The sequence below is a fragment of the Jaculus jaculus genome, chromosome 16 (genome assembly GCF_020740685.1).
Source record: "Jaculus jaculus isolate mJacJac1 chromosome 16, mJacJac1.mat.Y.cur, whole genome shotgun sequence".
NCBI lineage: Eukaryota > Metazoa > Chordata > Mammalia > Rodentia > Dipodidae > Jaculus > Jaculus jaculus.
Genome location: NC_059117.1, coordinates 17,277,864 through 17,297,654, shown reverse-complemented (window position 1 = coordinate 17,297,654; position 19,791 = coordinate 17,277,864). Strand labels below are relative to the sequence as shown.

The 19,791-nt window shown below is 41.8% G+C and overlaps 1 protein-coding gene and 1 pseudogene across 2 annotated transcripts in view; both read left to right on the top strand.

Moving 5' to 3' along the window:
- The window catches only part of Fbxl13 (F-box and leucine rich repeat protein 13), a 205,543-nt gene that overhangs the window by 140 nt on the left and 185,612 nt on the right, over window positions 1-19,791 (top strand). For both annotated transcript variants that reach the window (XM_045135824.1, XM_012947562.2), the window contains exons 2-3: window positions 18,426-18,529; window positions 18,986-19,076. In XM_045135824.1, the coding sequence (XP_044991759.1) occupies window positions 18,426-18,529; window positions 18,986-19,076 (195 nt within the window). The remainder of the gene's footprint in view (window positions 1-18,425; window positions 18,530-18,985; window positions 19,077-19,791) is intronic.
- Window positions 41-8,042, top strand: LOC101599828 (annotated as a pseudogene).

The following is a 19,791-nucleotide window of genomic DNA, read 5'->3' as shown; positions in this document are numbered from 1 at the left end:
TGAAGCCTCGGGGCGTGGCGCGGACACACCGGAAGCCGTCATGTCGAAGGGGGCGGAGTCCCGGGAGAGTCCCAGGGCCCGAGGAGGAGGCGCCTGGGAGGCGGGAACTGGGCGGCTGAAGCGGCCTCAGGAGTAGGTGACGTCCCTCAGGAGGACGAGCGTAGGGTCGGGTCGGAAACTCCCTACGCTGACTTTGAAGATTTGCACCAGGAAAGCCTGGGAGCAAGAAGAGAAAGAAGTAACAGAGATGGAGAAGGAGAGTGTGGTATTAGGGAGTGAGCAGTGACCCGCGTAAGGGCCTGCAGGGCTTCTCTGGAGGACCCTCACAACCATCCTGCTCACCCCCATTTTAACAGGAGGGAAGGACAGTTTGTGGGTAAATACTAAGTAAAAGGACAGAAGAGATCTAAGGCAAGAAAAAGGAGAGGAGAGGAGGAGATCTTAGAGAAGGAAGGAAGAGAATTTGGTTAGGAGCCGTAAATTCCCCCATGCAAATACGAAGGCAGTTTGCCACTGGCCTCCATTTTAATTTTTTTAATCTCCACTTATTTGCAAGCAGAGAGAGAGAAGAGAGACAGATGAGAGAATGGGCGTGACAGAGCCACCAGCCTCTGCAAAAGAACTCCAGATGCATGGGCCAGTTTGTGCATTTGGCTTTGTTTGGGTACTGGGGAATCAACCCCCTGGTTGCTAGGCTTTGTAGGCAAGCGCCTTAACCACTGGGTCATCTTGCCCACCCATGCCACCTTCTTAGATGGCAATTTGTAGACATTAAAATGTTCAATACATTGTCTAACTTGTTTTATCCTGTGGAGTTCTTCACTCACCTCCCTCCCACATTACCAGCAAGGTCAAGAGAAGCCCTGGGCCCCATGCATGCACCTCAATTTCATCAGCCCCCCCTCTCCTAATTGACTATTAAAGTGAATTATATTCTTCCTGGTATCACTGTTCATCTATTTATCAGATTCAGTTTTCCTGGCCTTTCCCTCTTCTAAAAGCTATCTTCTGCAGATATATGTAAAAATACAAATATCCTTTCATCACAGATTTCCGTGAATATTTAACCTCTTCTGAATGTCTCCTGTGTGTCTAAGAAATACCTCATTGTTCACTTAAAATTATTATTTCCCTATTAACTGAGGACATTCTGACAAGAAAAGGCCTAGCCTTGCCCCTTGTGCAAGAACCTGTAGTCTCACTTGCAAGGGACCCTGAGGTGGAGGATTGCTTAAAGCCTAGAAATTAGAGGCCAGCCTGGGAAACAGTGAGACCCACTAAAAATAAAAACCTTTCACTGTTCACCAGTCTCACTGAATCTGAATCTGCTGATTGATACTTATTTTTTTTCCAGTTTTAGAACTGGCCACTTCAAAATAGTGCTTCTATCCAATTCTCTGTTTTAGGAATCCAATCATAAATAGTGTGAATTTTAAACTTAGTCTTTTGCTCTGTTACTATTTCTTTCCCAACCCCTGGGCTTAACTGGGGTTCTCTTCAATGATATTAATTCTGTTTTATGCTACATCTCATTCATCAAATATATCAAATGAAACTATAATTTAATTTTGGACAATATGCTTTTCAGCCCTAGAGTGTCCATTCATTCTTTTAATGTGCTCCATTTACTAAAATTATGTATATTTTCATCCATTTTGCTTTCTTTTCCTGTTTTCTTTAGCATGTTAATGTTTGTTATTTTAAAGTCATTGTGTGTAAAGTTGGTGTGGTGGTGCATGTCTGTAATCCCAGGGCTCAAGGAGACTGAGGCAGGAGGCCAGCCTAGGTAATTTAGTGAAAGTGTGACTTAAAAAAAAAACGAAAGAAAATAGCTAATCATGGTGGCACACGCCTTTAATCATAGCACTCGGGAGGTGGAGGTAAGAGGATTGCTGTGAGTTTGAGGCCACCCTGAGACTACATAGTGAATTCCACGTCAGCCTGAGCTAGAGTAAGACCCTGCCTTGAAAATCAAAACAAACAAAACAAAAAAAGAAAAGAAAAGAGCGAGCTGGAGAGATGGCTTAGTGGCTAAGGCACTTGCTGGCAAAGCCAAAGAACCCAGGTTCGATTCCCTAATACCCATGTAAAACCAGATGCACAAGGTGATGCATGCATCTGGAGTTCATTTTCAGTGTCTAGACACACTGGTGTGCCCATCTCTTTTTCTCTCTATCCCCTTTTCTCAATAATAATAATATAATAATAAATAAATAAATATTTTTTAAAACCAAGAAAGAAAAGAAATAAGCATCGATACTTTTGTCTGGATTCATGAATGGGTTTGCTTTTATTGCTTTCTGTATTGATAATATTTCCTGTCTTTGTCCATATTGAATGATTTTATTGGATCAACAGACACTCCACATGGTATGCTCTTTCACCAAAGTGTTCTCCCTTTCCTTTCTTTAGTGAATTGTTGGTGACCTCAATACAAGCCAGATGAAGCTGGGTTGAGACTGGTTTACAGGATTCTTCCCTGTGAAAGACACATGCCTCTCAGGAGTGGCTGTGCTAGCTCTCCAGCTTCCTGAGTGAGCGATCCCAGTGCCCAGCTCATGTCTTATGGGAGAAATAAACATATGGGGGCACCTCATCTTCTAAAATGTCAAGCCAGCCCCAGGCTGCTACCCAAAGCCAACTGACTTCTCTTAATCTGAGCCCAGAGCTGGGAAAGAGAGCTGAGCTTTGTCAGTTTTCTGCAGAAGATCCTTCCTCTGGAACTTTGTAACTCTCCAATGTCTTTTTTTAATTTCTTTTTTTCTGAGGTAGGGTCTCACTCTAGCTGAGGCTGACCTGAAGTTCACTTTGTAGTCTCAGGGCAGCCTTGAACTCATAGCAATCCTCCTACCTCTGCCTTCCGAGTTCTGGGATTAAAGGCGTGTGCCACCATGCCTGGCTCCAGTGTCTTTATTAAATGTGATTTTGGAGTGATGGCTTTGTAGTTAAGGTGCTTACCTGCTAAGCCAAAGGACCCAGGTTCTATTCCCCAGGACCCACATAAGCCAGATGCACAGTATGGCACATGCATCTGGAGTTCATTTGCAGAGGCTGGAGGCCCTGGCATGCCCATTCTCTCTCTCCCTGTCTCCCCCTCTTTCTCTCTCAAATAAATAAAAATTTTAAAATGTGATTTTAAAAATAACACCTAGGTGCTTTTTTTTTTTTTTTAAGTTGCAGCAGGATCAGTGGACTAAACTGATTTTTGATCTCCTTCTCAGAAGTGACATGCTGTGAAGACTGTTTCACTCAGATCAAGATCTCGATTCAGGTCGATGTCCTCCTTGGCCTCTTCTTTCATTGCCACTTGCAAACTATGCATCTTCTCTCCTTTTCTAAAACCCCAGCTTTTTACAAGTTCATAACATCAGTCTGAACACTCACTGTTTGTCATATACCAGGTTTTTGGCTACTCCTCATGATTCATTGATGACTTCAGTACCTGGCTCACCCACCACTTTCCTTTCTGTCTCTACTTTTTTCTTCACAGGGGAGTTCCACTTAGCATCCTTGACCATTCTTTCAGCTATCTTTGCCTTCACTGTTCCTCAGCCTGGGGGCATACTCTTGCCCATTTTATCTCAGTTGCTGTGCCATCTCTGAAGTCTCCATTTCTCTGTCTCATTACCCTTGTAACATCCTAGCTCACTCACTCCAGAACATCTAGCCTGTCACTTCCTCACCCTGATTGGCACTGCCAGTTCATCCATTTAATCCTTTCTGCATTATCACATATTCCATGTCTTTATCTCTCTTTCTTAATGTAACACCTTACACTTGGTTCATCATGTGTAGGAAATGTAATCCCCAGTGCAACAGTGTTGAGAAGTGGATATATGTGTGTGCATGTGCGTGTGTATGCAGGCCACAGAATAATCTTGGTGCCATCCTCAGGAATACTAGCCAGATAGATAGATAGATAGATAGATAGATAGATAGATAGATAGATAGATAGATAGAGCGAGAGAGAGACAGACCAACTGACAGACAGACAGACAGGTTCTTTGTCAGTGTTCTGGAGCTCACCAGTTCATCCTTAGAAACAACATCAACTTTTTCTTTTCTTTTCTTTTTTTGGTTTTTCGAGGTAGGGTCTTACTCTGATCTAGGCTGACCTGGAATTAACTATGTAGTCTCAGGGTGGCCTCGAACTCTCAGTAATCCTCCTACCTCTGCCTCCCGAGTGCTGGGATTAAAGGCGTGTGCCACCACACCCCATACCCAGCACCATCATCATTTTTGAGACAGTGTCTTTTATTGGCTTAGAGCTCACCAGTTAGGCTTGATTGGCCAGAGGATCCTTTTTTCTGCTCCATAGCACTGGGATGACTGGTGTGTGCTACCATGCCTGGTATTTTGTTTGTTTCTTTCTTTCTTTTTGTTGTTTTTTAAAGCTAGGGTCTCACTCTAGCTCAGGCTATGCCTGGTATTTTTATGTGGCTACTAGGGATTGAACTGAGCTCTTCATGCTTGCGAGACAAGCTTTTACCAACTGAGTCATTTTCCCAGCACCTGTTAGTAGGATTTTGGCATGTCAATTAAGAAAACAAATTCGAAATCTGTATGTCTCTTCAATTTTATACTAAACAGAAGTCATCATATTATATATATATATATATATATATGTGTGTGTGTGTACACATATATATGATATTTTTAGAAAAGGAGATATTTTATATATATATAAAGCTGTCCCAGAGAGACCACAGAGGAGTTATATATGATGGATATAGTGTCTATAAAATTATCAAGCAAGGGCTGGAGAGATTGCTTGTGGTTAACATGCTTGCCTGTGAAGCCTGAAGGCCCAGGCTTGACTTCCCAGACCCGGCGTAAACCAGATGCACGAGGTGACACATGCGCACATGGTTGTGCATGCACACACCACGACTAACGTGTCTGGAGTTCTCTCTCTCAAATAAAATAAATTTTAAAAATTCTTGTAAAAATTATCAAGGAGAGGAGGCCGGCCCGGGAGGTGGCATGAGCCAGGCCGGTGGCCACGGCTGCTCAGGGCGGCGTTCGGTGCCCATTGACAGCGGCGTCTGCAGCTCACTTCAAGAAGGCCACTTGGCTCATGTTCATTTTCTGCTGAATGATTTTTAACTTTCATTGTCTTTACTGCCTGCTTCGATCACCTCTTGCATGCATCGAACAACTAGAATGAAGATCACTGAGTTAAATCCCCTCCTCATGTGTTGCTTTGTGGAGGGTACCACTATAATAGAATGTTTATATTCCTTTTGTAAAACACATATTGTGTGCTACCTGGAGACCAGCAAGTAGCGTCCTATCTGTGATGTCCAAGTCCACAAAACCAGACCACTATTGATACAAGGTCAGACAAAACTTTTCAAGATATTATATACCAATGAGTCCCAGGACTTTTCAAAAATGAAATGAAGAGAAGAAAGGGCTTTTGTGCATCTCATCCTTCAACTGATGCCACCAATGGCTCTCATGAAGACAGGAGAAGTTGCAGATGAAGATAAGAGGATTATAACTGATGATGAGGTAATAAGCTGATAACTGAATTATTTTATTTACCTATTTTTTTTCCTTTTCACAATTTTTATTAACATTTTCCATGATTATAAAAAATATCCCATTATAATACCCTCCCCCCTGCACTTTCCCCTTTGAAATTCCATTCTCCATCATATTACCTCCCCATCTCAATCATTGTACTTACATATATACAATAACAACCTATTAAGTACCCTCCTCCCTTTCTCTTCCCTTATCTCCTTTTTAACTTATTGGCCACTGCTACTAAGTATTTTCATTCTCACGCAGAAGCCCAATCATCTGTAGCTAGGATCCACATACGAGGGAGAACATGTGGCGCTTGGATTTCTGGGCCTGGGTTACTTCACTTAGTATAATCCTTTCCAGATCCATCCATTTTTCTGTAAATTTCATAACTTCATTTTTCTTTACCACTGAGTAGAACTCCATTGTATAAATGTGCCACATCTTTATTATCCACTCATCAGTTGAGGGACATCTAGGCTGGTTCCATTTCCCAGCTATTATAAATTGAGCAGCAATAAACATGGTTGAGCACGTACTTCTAAGGCAATGAGATGAGTCCTTAGGATATATGCCTAGGAGTGCTATAGCTGGGTCATATGGTAGATCAATTTTTAGCTGTTTTAGGAACCTCCACACTGATTTCCACAATGGCTGGACCAGATTGCATTCCCACCAACAGTGTAGAAGGGTTCCTCTTTTTCCACATCCCCGCCAACATTTATGATCATTTGTTTTCATGATGGTAGCCAATTTGACAGGAGTGAGATGGAATCTCAATGTCGTTTTAATCTGCATTTCTCTGATGACTAGTGATGTAGAACATTTTTTTAGATGCTTATATGTCATTCGTATTTCTTCCTTTGAGAATGCTCTATTTAGCTCCATAGCCCATTTTTTGATTGGCTTATTTGATTCCTTATTATTTAACTTTTTGAGTTCTTTGTATATCCTAGATATTAATCCTTTATCAGATATATAGCTGGCGAAGATTTTTTCCCATTCTGTAGGTTGCCTCTTTGTTTTTTTCACTGTGTCCTTTGCAGTGCAAAATCTTTGTAATTTCATGAGGTCCCAGTGATTAATCTGTGATTTTATTGCCTGAGCAATTGGGGTTGTATTCAGAAAGTCTTTGCCAAGACCAATATGTTGAAGGGTTTCCCCTACTTTTTTCCTCTAGCATCAACTGAATTCTTTGACCAGAACAGGTTGGCAAGGTAAACAAAGACAAATCTAAGGAGGAGGTGAATGATAAGATACCTGATGCTGAGCAGCACTGACTGTGACGCACGTAAGAAAGTTTCCCAGAAGTAAGATGGATGTACCTATCACCTTCCAGACTGATGCCACGTATGAAGAGGAGCCCTTGAAGGATTATGACACACTAAGGGACATTACCTGCATTTGCACTTGGAGAAGGAATGGTCCACTTCCTTTGAGATACAGAGTTCGGCCTACATGTAAAAGAATGAAGATCAGTCACCAGAGAGATGGACTAACAAATGCTGGAGAACTGGAAAGTGACTGTGGGAGTGACAAGGCCAACAGCTCAGTGGGTGGTCTCCCCTCCACCTCTTCTTGTTTGCCGAGTCCCAGTACTCCAGTGCAGTCTCCTCATCCGGGTTTCCTCACAGTTCCAGTACTATGAATGGAACCAGCAACATCCCGGCGGTGGTAACCACCAGTCTTCCTTTGCCAGTATACCTTGAAAGTCATCAGCAACTTCATTTGGCTGATTCCTGAGACCGTTGAAGGAAACAGTTTTAAACCCCTGATTTAGAGATCTCCACCCATTACAGCTTTATAGACTGTCGTCCAATTTGATTTCTTTTGTAGTGACATTAAATTTGGCTATTAAGATGGAATAAATGTGATAGTCATATGGATGTTAATTGAACAAACAGAACTATTCTTTCTATAAAGAATTGGATTCTGAGAGGCAGGCAAGAGTTTTTTCTGTGTCAGGAAAGATGTCAAATGCTTTCTGTAACCATTGTTTGGATTTGGAAATACTCTGCAGCAGGTAGAGGCACTGGGCCATAGTTTGTTACTCTCAACTGGCCCCACATCACAATCTTCTCCTTGGTGGTTCTTGTCATGCTGTTTTGTGAACCTGTAGGAAACAAGTGCTGTTTATCTGAAATTCAACTAATGGAGAGAATAAGCATAGAATAATGCATTCTATATAGCCATGTCACTGTGAGTAACCATTTCTTGCATATTTATCCCTTTTACTTTATTTTTTGATTTTCACTTCTCTGTTGCTACACAAAACCGATCAAAGGAAAGTAAACCAGTTTTACAATCTGTATGCCTAAAAGCGGGTACTACCGTTTATTGGCCTGTTTAAACGGTTCACTTCTGTAAGAATCAGGTGTCATTAGGCTTGTTATACAATTTCATATTGGTATATGACATAACAGGAAACAGTATTGTATGATATATTTATACATACTATAAAACTATTGTGTTTCATGCATTCAGAAACCATTGTTAAAATTCTCCCAACTGGGCCGGGCATGGTGGCACAAGCCTTTAATCCCAGCACTTGGGAGGCAGAAGTAGGAGGATCGCCATGAGTTCGAGGCCACCCTGAGATTACATAGTGAATCCCAGGTCAGCCTGAGTTAGAGTGAGACTACCTTGGGGAAAAAAAAATTCTCCCAACTGGTTCATCCTTTATAGATAACCATATGATACTCTCTGTTGAACTGTACTTACCAACATAGAATCTCTTTTTAGTGTGGATAACTAATTTCAAATTCTTTTCCATTTGGAAGCAATTGACAGATCACCATAGTTCTGACTTTTCTCTGATAGCATATGTTTACTTTTAATGTTAAGTAAAGAAAAATTTAACCAAAGTAAATGGAAATATCATCTTAATTTTCCATGGCTATGATGGAACTAATGGTGCTTAATATATATTTATCACTGGAATTCTAAAATAAAATTTTAAACAAACCAGCTAACTGCTGGAAGAAGTTATCTAGTTATTTTAGTATGTGGTGTAATAGTAATTTTAAATTTAGGAGTTGCTTTAACAGTTAACAGAATATGCCTTCTCTGTAATGTCTGGAAGTAGAAGCAGTTTATTAGGAGTTTCTACAGGTATTTTTAAATAGGCCAAACATGTTGAATTTAAAATATGAACAACTCGGTCAATTTTCAGTTTGTTTTGCTGTGGTTGAACTTAGTATGTGTTCATCCCCTATCAGTTATTGTGAGGATGTTTATTCTAAGTGAATATTGTTTCATGTTTGTTTGGGAAAATGTAGGTAAACATTTCACTGTCCCAGTCTGCAAAAAAGCACAATTTATTATTATTATTATTTATAAATAACTTCCATGATTGTAAACAATATCCCATGGTAATGCCCTCCCTCCCCCCACTTTCCCCTTTGAAACTCCATTCTCCATCATATCTCCTCCCCATTTCAATCAGTCTTTCTTGCTTTGATGTCATGATCTTTTCCTCCTATGATGATGGTCTTGTGTAGGTAGTGTCAGGCACTTTGAGGTCATGGATATCCATGCCATTTTGTGTCTGGAGGAGCATATTGTAAGGAGTCCTCCTCTTCCTTTGGCTCTTACATTCTTTCCGCCATCTCTTCTGCAATAGACCCTGAGCCTTGGAAAGTGTGATAGAGATATTGCAGTGCTGAGCATTCATCTGTCACTTCTTTCCAGCACCATGATGCCTTCTGAGTCATCCCAAGGTCACTGCCATCTGAAAAGAGAAGCTTCTCTACTAAAAGTGAGAGTAGCATTAATATAAGGGTATGAACATTAAGAGAAGTGCTTACTGGACAGTTTGATGAGCATAGTATATACATTTAGCCAGACACCAGCAGACGTTACACCCCTAGGACTCATGGCTACCCCTGTTTTAGGTTTTCAGTATCAGGGATGTATTTCCTCCCATGGAGCAGGCCTCCAGTCCAATTAGAGGGTGGTTGGTTTCCACCATGACAGATGTGCCACTATTGCACCCATTGGCTCATTTGGTCTGGCTGGCCAAATATAAGGCTTGCAGTGTTCACTGTTGAGCATCTTCACTGGTGACTTCTCTCTCTCTCCTATTGAACTACATGCAGAATGCAAAAAAGCACAATTCTTTCCAGGTGTGGTGGAACACACCTTTAATCCCAGCACTTGGGAGGCAGAGGTAGGAGGATCGCCATGAGTTCAAGGCCACCCTGAGACTACATAGTTAATTCCAGGTCAACCTGGGCCAGAGTGAGACCCTATCTCAAAAAAAACAAAAACAAAAAAAAAAAAACCCAAAATCCCCAAAACACAATTCTATTGCTTTGTTTTGCTTATAGTCATTAAGTCATTACTTTTACATAGGTTGCTGTTACTTCTGCTTTCTATAAAGATTCAGTAATTGATGTTTTATGAAGCCACAAAATACATATATTTTTATTTTGAACTAAGCTTGTACAGTCCCATTGTAAGTGTTGTTTCTAATTATAGATGTAAAGTGAAACTTCATTTTTAATTGGAAAAATCCAATTAAAAGGACATTTAGAAAATAAAAAAATTATCAAGCAAATAGTAATTGTGTCAGAGTAAGTACGCTTCAGATTGGGAGCTCAGATGAAAGGAGTTTGCAAAACTAGATTTTCCCAGCAGAGGGCGAGCTTAAATTACAAATCATAATTTTAAAGGCACTTCTAAAGTTCCTCATTTTATGAAGTTTTTATGATTTATGTTTCTTTCTAGATTTAGTTGTTAATCTGTATTTTTTTTCAGATGGAAGGTGTCAGTCTGTAGCTTAGGCTGTCCTGGACTTACTATGTAGACCAGGGTAGCCTTGGACTCGTGGTGACCTGCCTTCCTTAGTCTGAGTGCTGGGATTATAGATGTGAGCCAACACACTTAGCTTTATTTGAAAAATAGTGCTTTTATTTCTAACTCAAATAGGCTCATAATTATCATTTCTTTGTTTTAGGGAGTAGTTACAAATGCTTTTCAGAGATATAAAAGGCAGGCACAAGGATATATAGCTCTACTCCAAGCTACTTAGGAGGCTGAGGCAGGAGGATTCCTTGTGCACATGAGGCCAGCCTCAGCAACATAACAAAACCCTTTCTCAGAAAAATAAAAGAACAAAGTACATTTTTTTCCATAGTTGCAAGAAACAGGAATTACTATGTGGCAAGGGACTGACTACCTGGCTGATTCTGGAGAAGAGGAATTAATTACACTAACTCATTTTACTGGACCTTGTGAGGACAGGGATGATTATTTTTGATGAGTTCCTTGGCCCAGTTAGTCAGTTTGCAGATGTAGCTCCTGGGAGTGTCCACAGGTCACTAAACAAACAAAAAGAAAGCCAGGCATGGTGGCGCACACCTTTAGTTCCAGCACTTAGGAGGCAGAGGTAGGATCGCTGTGAGTTTGAGGTCACCCTGAGACTACACAGTGAATTCTAGGGCTAGAGCTGACCCTACCTCAAAAATAAATAAATAAAATCAAGACAACAGAACAAAACATCAAATAAAAAGAGCAGGATCCATTATTTCTCCACGACTGCCTTGTCTAGGGGTACTTCCCCACTGGGTGGCACAGTTGGCAAGTGTCCACATTGTCACCTAACTTCCGCCTCACAGGCTGCTGCTCCTCTCCCTTCTAGTCTGCCTTAGAATTATCCCGCCTGAGGTAAACATGGTGGCACTCCTCTGGTCCCACGTACTTGGGAGGCTGAGCCAGGAGGATAACAATCCTACAGGTGACCAGCACGCACAACACAGCACAACTCTAGCTTAAAATAGAACCCTCCACTGTGTTCCCAAGGGGTGTTTTCTACTGCCTGAGGTTCCTTCTGTAGGGAATTTCAGCAATCTCAAGGATACTTTCTTTCTTTTTATTTTTTTTTCCATTTTTTAAAAAATTTTTATTAGCATTTTCCATGATTATAAAAAAATCCCATGGTAATTCCTTCCCTCCACCCCCCACACTTTCCCCTTTGAAATTCCATTCTCCATCATATTACCTCCCCATCACAATCATTGTACTTACATATATACAATATCAACCTATTAAGTACCCTCCTCCCTTCCTTTCTCTTCCCTTTATGTCTCCTTTAGCAAGGATACTTTCATGTATAAAATTTCCTAAAGTAAAAAACAAACAGGAAGTCATCATATGTTTAAATGTTGAAGACATAGCAGCCTATTTACTTGCACACTTCTATTATCATGAGTATAAAATAAGACATCCCTTAAATCAGCAATATGCTGACTCCATCTCCACCCCAGATGGGGATGGCAACTATTTGGAAGACTTTTGTTTTGCCTTGTTTCAGGGGGTTGGGAGTACGGTCGAAGAGACTCAGAACAGTATTCTAAAGTAAAGTGGTTTCTGGAACTGGGTAATTCTGACATTGCATTTGAAAAAAGCCGTCTGGAGTGTGTGTGTGTGCGTGTTGCGCAGTAATGGACAAGGAGAGCTGCTGGGCATGGTGGCGCGCACCTTTAAACCCAGCACTACCCAGCAGAGGTAGGAGGATCGCCGTGAGTTGGAGGCCACCCTGAAACTACATAGTGAATTCCAGGTCAGTCTGGGCTAGAGCGGAAACCCTACCTTGCAAAACCAAAAAAAAAAAAAAAAAAGGACAAGGAGGACAAGGGCAAGGGTTTGCTGTGCTTTGTTGGTGTCCAGCCCCCCCCCTCCCCCCTCAAGCTCATGTGTTGGGATGTCAGTTTCCAGCGCCACAGCCTATATGGAGAGGTGTTGATGGGGTCATGGGGTGTCAGCCTCTGGAGTGGATTGATGTTAACCTCACTGGAGTGAGTTCTCACAGGACAAGTTGTTATGAGGCAGGTCCAGCTTCCTCAGTTCTCTCTTGCTTTTGCCATGTTGTGAAGCAGCAAGGCTCCCACAGAAGCTGAGTAGCTGCTAGCATGCTCTTGGACCTCCCAGCCTCAAGAACTGTGAGCGGTAATAAACCTTGTAAATAACCAGTCTGTCATGTTCTGTTGTTGCAGCAGAGAATGAACAAAGACAATAGCCTGCTGTGTCTGGAGGGGGCGCAGTCCCAGATCCTGGAGCAGGATTCCAGAATTCTCACAAAGTGGCCCCATCTGCTGCCCTCTTACCGCCATTATTGGCTCTAACTGAACTGGCCCATGCCTTTCATCCTGTTTTTTTTTTAAAGCAAGTGATGGAGAGTGCATGCGAGTGAGAATTGGTGTGCCAGGACTTCCAACTGCTGCAATTGGACTCCAAGTGCATGCGCCACCTTGTGCACCTCATATGCTTGCGTTATCTTGTGTGTCTGGTTTACGTGGGACCCTGGAGGGTCAAACATGGGTCCTTAGGCTTCTCAGGCAAGTGGCTTAACCACTAAGCCATCTCTCCAGCCCTCATCCTGGTTTTCATACTTCTCCATCTGTAAGCTCTCTCTTTGCCACATGGAAGTTTCTCCAACTGCTGAGGACCACACAAGCATTAGATAATCACTTTTGTATCTGTACTCTTAGAGCAATTATTATTCTTATTTTAATTAATTTATTTATTTGAGAGAGGTAAAGAGGGGAAGAGAGAGAAAGAATGGGCTCGCCAGGGCCTCTAGCCACTGCAAATGAACTCCAGGTGCATGTGCCACCATGTGTATCAGATTTATGTGGATAGTAGGGAATCAAACCTGGGTCCTTAGGCTTTGCAGGCAAGCACTTTAACAGCTAAGCCACCTCTCCAGCCCCTAGAACAATTATTTTCATTTTGCTATTGAGGGCCATTAACATATCTCACTGTGTATATCTGAGTATCTAAAAGATTAACAAAATTTCCTCTGGTATGGGTCTTACAACTGTATGAATGTGCTTACTCAGAGTTATACTAGACAGTAATTCTCTACTTGTTTATATTTGAGTTATTGTTCCAGCAAGTTATCACTCCTAGACATGTTTTTTCTTCTAAATGTGTTTTTCCCCAACCTCTTTCATTTATTTCAGTATAAAATTACTCAGTTTCTCTCTCTTCCTTTTTATCTTTCTCCATCTCTCTTTGTCTCTCTCTGTAAGTATATAACAAGGGCATAAGGAAACATTCTGAATTTCCTTCTTTCTTTTCTTTTCTTTTTTCCTCTAGTGGAGGTTGGAATCATCAGTGGAATGGTTAAACACTGATGGCTTGCTGTCATTATCTACTGAGTATGTTTTGCTCTAGACACTGTTCCAAGCAGTTTACATATATGACCTATGTATTTTCCTTATTAAATTTTAGTTAAGGAAACAGAGGAACAAGGTAACCTATCCATCCTTAGGGGTTACACACTAGAAGACTATAGATCTAGGACTTAAATGTAATGGACTGCACAACTCCACATATTGCACTGTCTTGCTCCTTAAAGGCAGCTTGTAGTGGAAAGTATAAACAAATGTCCAGGGTAAACCCTTGTATGTCCTCAGTACCCAGAATGTCATCCGGAATTTTGAGAATTTGGGGGGACTGAGATAAGGGAAGCACATTCAGAGGAAAGAGGATTACATAATTGTTATGTGGATCTGTAAACTTGAGAAAGCCAGTTGGGATAACTTTTCATTTTTTTTTTTTTTTTTGAGGTAGGGTTTTTCTCTAGCCCAGGCTGACCTGGAATGCACTATGTAGTCTCAGGGTGGCCTTGAACTCATGGCAATCTTCCTACCTCTGCCTCCCAAGTGCTGGGATTAAAGGCCACCACACCCATATTTTTTAAAAAATATTTTATTTATTTATTTATTTATTTTTGACAGAGAAAGAGAGAGAGAGAGAATGGGTGCGCCAGGACCTCCAGCCACTGCAAATGGACTCCAGATGCATGTGCCCCCTGTGCATCTGGCTAACTTGGGTCCTGGGAAATTGAATCTGGGTCCTTAGGCATCACAGGCATATGCTTTAAACCACTAAGCCATCTCCAGCCCTGTTGTTTTGTTTTTTAAAGGTAGGGTCTCACTCTAGCCCAGGCTGACCTGGAATTCACTAGTCTTAGGGTGGCCTTGAACTCACAGCGATCCTCCCACTTCTGTCTCCCTAGTTCTGGGATTAAAGGCGCCCTGCCATTTTTTTTTTGTTTGTTTTTTCTTGGTCTTTGATTGTTTAAGTTTATACTAAGAAGTCTAGCAATAAAGTTTTGATGTACAGTTTTGAGAGTCAAATATTGATGTTGTGGGAATGTTTGCATATTTAGCTTTTGTTTATAATGTGGACTAAGTTAGTGGTTTTGTAATTTTATTTTCATTGAGCAAAAGTAGCAATGTATTCACCAACTGTGCTGTCTTATCAAGAGTATTTCTGTGTACTTTTGACTTACTGATGTGTAGAACTGCATGCTTGTTATTTTATCTGGTGGAAAAGGCTAAGCAGTGACATTTCTTAGCAGAAAGGCATCTCAACTCTGCTGGTTTCTTATTCTTTCGAAGAATTGTCCTCTCCATTTGACTTGACTTCTGCAGGGTAAGTTTTTGGGAAGCTGTTTTCTGATTTGTGGAGCTTGAGAATATAAAACATCATGCAATTTCTGGTATGCTAAGACCTCCAACTTTCTTAAAATTTCCATAAAACTAAACTTAATTAAGGCTCTAATCCTCAGACTATTTTTTTTAATTTAATGATCTCCAGACATATGTGCCATATTTTGTACTTGGCTTATATGGGTCCTGGGGAATCAAACCTGGGTCCTTTAGCTTTGTAGGCAAGTGCCTTAACTTAAGTGCCATCTCTCCAGCTCTAGTTCTCAGACTTCTATGTGCATAGGAATTCCCCAGATAGCATATTATTAAAATCCAGATTCCTAAGCCCCATCCACCCCATTCTCAGAGATAGTTTTCTTCCTAGTGGATTTCTTCTGATGTAAATGTCCTCAGGACACCACAATAAGGTGGAGGAGGGGATGCAGAATGGGGAGTGTAGAAATTTCCTATAGGCTGGAGAGATGTATCAACAGTTAAAGGTGCATGCTTGCAAAGCCTAAAGGCAGGGGTTCAATTTGCCAGTGCCCATGTAAAGCTAGATGCAGTGGTGCTTGCAACTGGAGTTTGTTTGCAGCAACATGAAGCCCTGGTGTGTCCGTTCTCTGTCTCTCTCTATCTGCCTCTTTCTGTCACTGCCTCTCTCACACTCAGATAAATAAAGATGTTAAAAAAAGAAAGAAGCCGGGCGTGGTGGCACACGCCTTTAATCCCAGCACTTGGGAGGCAGAGGTAGGAGGATTGCTGTGAGTTCGAGGCCACCCTGAGACTCCATAGTGAATTCCAGGTCAGCCTGGACTAGACTGAGACCCTATCTCGAACCCCCCCCCAAAAAAAAAAGATTAAAAAAAAAAGAAAGAAACTTGGGCTGGAGAGATGACTTAGTGGTTAAGGTGCTTGCCTGCAAAGCCTAAGGACCTATTCGGTAGCACTGAACTCACAGTGATCCTCCTATCTCTGGCTCTGGAGTGCTGGGATTATAGGCGTGTACCACCACACCCGGCAAGGACCTATTTTTGACTCTCCAGGTCCCAGTAAACCAGACGCACAAAGGTGAGGCAAGCACAAAGTTGTACATGCCCACTAGGTGGCACAAGCTTCTGATGTTCAATTCTGGTGGCTGAGGCCCTGGTGTGCTAATTCTCTTTCTCTCTCTAAAATAAAATATATATAATGAGCCGGGCATGGTGGCACACACCTTTAATCCCAGCACTCAGGAGGCCGAGGTAGGAGGATCGCCATGAGTTCGAGTCCACACTGAGACTACATAGTGAATTCCAGGTCAGCCTGGGTGAGACCCTACCTCAAAAAATTATATATATATAAAATATATATAGTATATATAATATATATATTATATATAGGCATATATATGTACACACACACACACTCAGTACTTTGAAGACCTAGACATTCAAGGGCCCAAGAGCATATGCGTTTTTCATCTTAGCTATTTAGGTGGCTTACAAAGTAGAAGAGTTTAGCTTTTCTATTAGGTCCTTTTGGTAGCAGACAACTTTTCAACTCCAGCTTGCAGCTGGAATGGGAACTACTGATCTCTTATGCAATCTCATTCTTTTTGTTGAGGGGAGAAGGAAACCAGTTGGCAGATGGCTATGTCCCGAGAGGCTGGGATAGAGCTGGGTCAGGAAGCAGAGTGGGACAGGGAGAAGGATCTAGTGTCTGTAGATCGGAGACATTTGCCATGGTCCTAAGGGGTGGGTTTCTAGCCAGCAGGCTACATACTAATAGAGGGATGACAGTTATACAGATAGAGAAATTAGGTCAGGTGTGGTGGTGCATGCCTTTAATCCTAGAATGTGGGAAGCTGAGGTAGGAGGATCACCAGGGATTCAAGGCCAGTTTGGAGCTACAGAGTGAGTTCCAGGTCAGCCTGGAATAAGAGAAACCCTACCTCAAAAACAAAGGAAGAAAGAAAGGAAGGAAGGAAGGAAGGAAGGAAGGAAGGAAGGAAGGAAGGAAGGAAAGAAGGAAGGAAGGAAGAAAAAAAGAAAGGAAGGAAGAAAAAGAAATAAAAAATGAATAAATTGTACTATGAAGATCCAACTCGGACAAACTTTCTTGTTTCTTTTTTCCGCTGTTTTCTCTTTGGAGGGACACTATGAGAACTGCTAGGCCCCTAGGCCTAGGTCTGCTGGCGCTTGCTCATGGTGGTGGGCAGAACTGTTCTGTGCAGCTCTAAGGGGTAGGAATATTATTTCAGAAATGGAGGAGTCAGGAGAAAACCACAATGAGAGACTTCTAGGTGTGAAAAAAGAAAAAAAGGTGGGGGGAGTGGAGATGGATGGCTCAGCAGTTAAAGATGCTTGCAAAGCTGATGGCCAGGTTCAATTCTCCAGTACCTATGTGAAGCCAGATGCACAAAGTGGTGTTCGCGCCTTGAGTCCATTTGCAGCAGCAAGAGGTCCTGATGTACCCATACGTTTCCCCACCTCTCTCTTTCAAATAAATACAACTTTTTTAAAGGCCTTTTCTACCTGGACACATATACAGAGTAGACCCCCAAGTAGATGGGAGCCAGAAAGGAAAAGATCAATGCCTATGGAGATTTTCTGGCTGTTTCTGGAGTTGTGTGCTATAAGCCCCTTTCTCTTGCCTTCCATGAGGAAATGTATATGCTTCAGCAATACTTGTAAATGGGAAGTCCTTCTAATGTAGACCTGAGAGAGGAAAATGACACAGCAACAGCTTTCAGAATTCCACACATGTGCTGTAAATAGTACCTTCGATCCAGTAAGCCATTTGTTTCCCACCTACATGTACTGAGCTATGATTTCCATCCTTTTAGTTTTGAGAAATTGAACCCAGGGCCTTACCTGTGCTAGCCAAATGCTCTGCTACAGATCCCCCCCTCCCCTCCAGGTAGGGTCTCACTCTAGCCCAGGCTGACCTGGAATTCATTATGTAGTCTCAGGGTGGCCTTGAATGCATGGTGATCCTCCTACTTCTGCTTCCTGAATGGTGGGATTAAAGGTGTGCGTGGTGACGCCTTGCTAATTACTGCAGATTTTATCAGTCACTTTTTTGGGTCTAAGGACAATGTTAACTTAAAAAAACTGCAGAAACCATTGACCTAAGTGTGGCATCTGGCTTCAGATTTATGCAGAGAACTTTTCACATAATGCAAAATACTGTAGAGTGATGTCTGCCGTGTCATTTAGGGTGGAATTTTACATTTTGATTTGATTGCAGCAAAATGTTGACACTGAATAAATGCAGAGCGGTACATGAAAAGCATGTTTACTTACGACCTCTCACATGGTTGGACTCTTTCAAGTGCAAAGCCTTAACCACTGGGCAATCCCTGCTACTCATTACTGGACTTTTGGTTGTATGGGGAAAAGTCCATGTGCTCAAAGAACAAATGAATTCAGAAACACTAATTCTATTTCTTTTACTTAATTTTTTTTCCAGGCACTGTTATGCGGTTTACTTGTTACATTTCCGGAGGACCCGCTGAAATATTTAGAGGCAATGATCATGATGATTATGGAGCATGGTCTTGAAAGACTTATTTGGTAAGTGCTGTTTGTGTTTACAAAAGGGAAATACTTTGAAGGTAAAATGCTCATTGTATAGTGTCAGAATCAGACCTGGCCCATAAGTATTTCCAGAAGTCTCAAGCGTAGTAATGAGTCCTCCCTCCATTGTCAAGTCTTGAAGACTGAAATCTGAATCATGTACGCATAGGTTTTCAACTTAAGAAACATATGGTATCCCCTTCAGTAACATGGAATCATAGGGCAGATTATTTTAAATTGAGCATAGAAAAGGGGAGAGAAACCCTCCCCAAGGTCTCAGCAATGCTTTAGGGAGGTGGCGTAAAAAATCCTTTCCAGCAATTCTGCTGTCTTCCCAGAGAAAGTAACTGTACTTCCCCTCCCCTCTCTCCACCCATCCAGAATCACTAACTCAGTTAGGGAATTACTAAGAAATTATATTAATTTTGACTTTTGCGTAAATCTTTATTCAAGGGATATGTGTGTTCATCCATCAATGAAGCCAAAAATTCGACGATTGTCTGAAACTTACTTGGAGCAACTTTTTGGGCTGGATGATCAGTTGGTAATTATTATTGACCAAGTGCTATAAGATAGAGATATTAAGTTCTTTTTCTTTTCTTTTTACTTATTTATGAGAGAGAGAGAGAGAGAGAGAGAGAACGCTCGCGAGCGCGGGGGTAGGGAGGGCAGATAGAATGGGTACGCCAGAGCCTGCAGCCACTCCAAACAAACACCAGATGCATATACTACCGTGTGCATCTGGTTTATGTGGGTCCCGGGGAGTTGAACCAAGGTCCTTGGCTTTGCAGGCAAGAGCCTTCACTGCTAAGCCATCTCTCCATCTCAAGTTCTTTTTTTTTTTTTTGTTTTTAAATTATTTATTTATTTATTTATTTGAGAGCGACAGACACAGAGAGAAAGACAGATAGAGGGAGAGAGAGAGAATGGGCGCGCCAGGGCTTCCAGCCTCTGCAAACGAACTCCAGATGCGTGCACCCCCTTGTGCATCTGGCTAACGTGGGACCTGGGGAACCGAGCCTTGAACCGGGGTCCTTAGGCTTCACAGGCAAGCGCTTAACCGCTAAGCCATCTCTCCAGCCCTCAAGTTCTTTTTTTTGAAAACCTTTTTATTGACAGTTTCCATAAATACAGACAATAAAACCATGTTAATTCCTTCCCTCTACTCCCATTCCCCCACCTCTCTCAAATTCAGAGGTCTGCTGGCAATTCCCAAGTAGGCTTTAGATTTTATAGGAAGTGTATAGGAGAAAAATGAA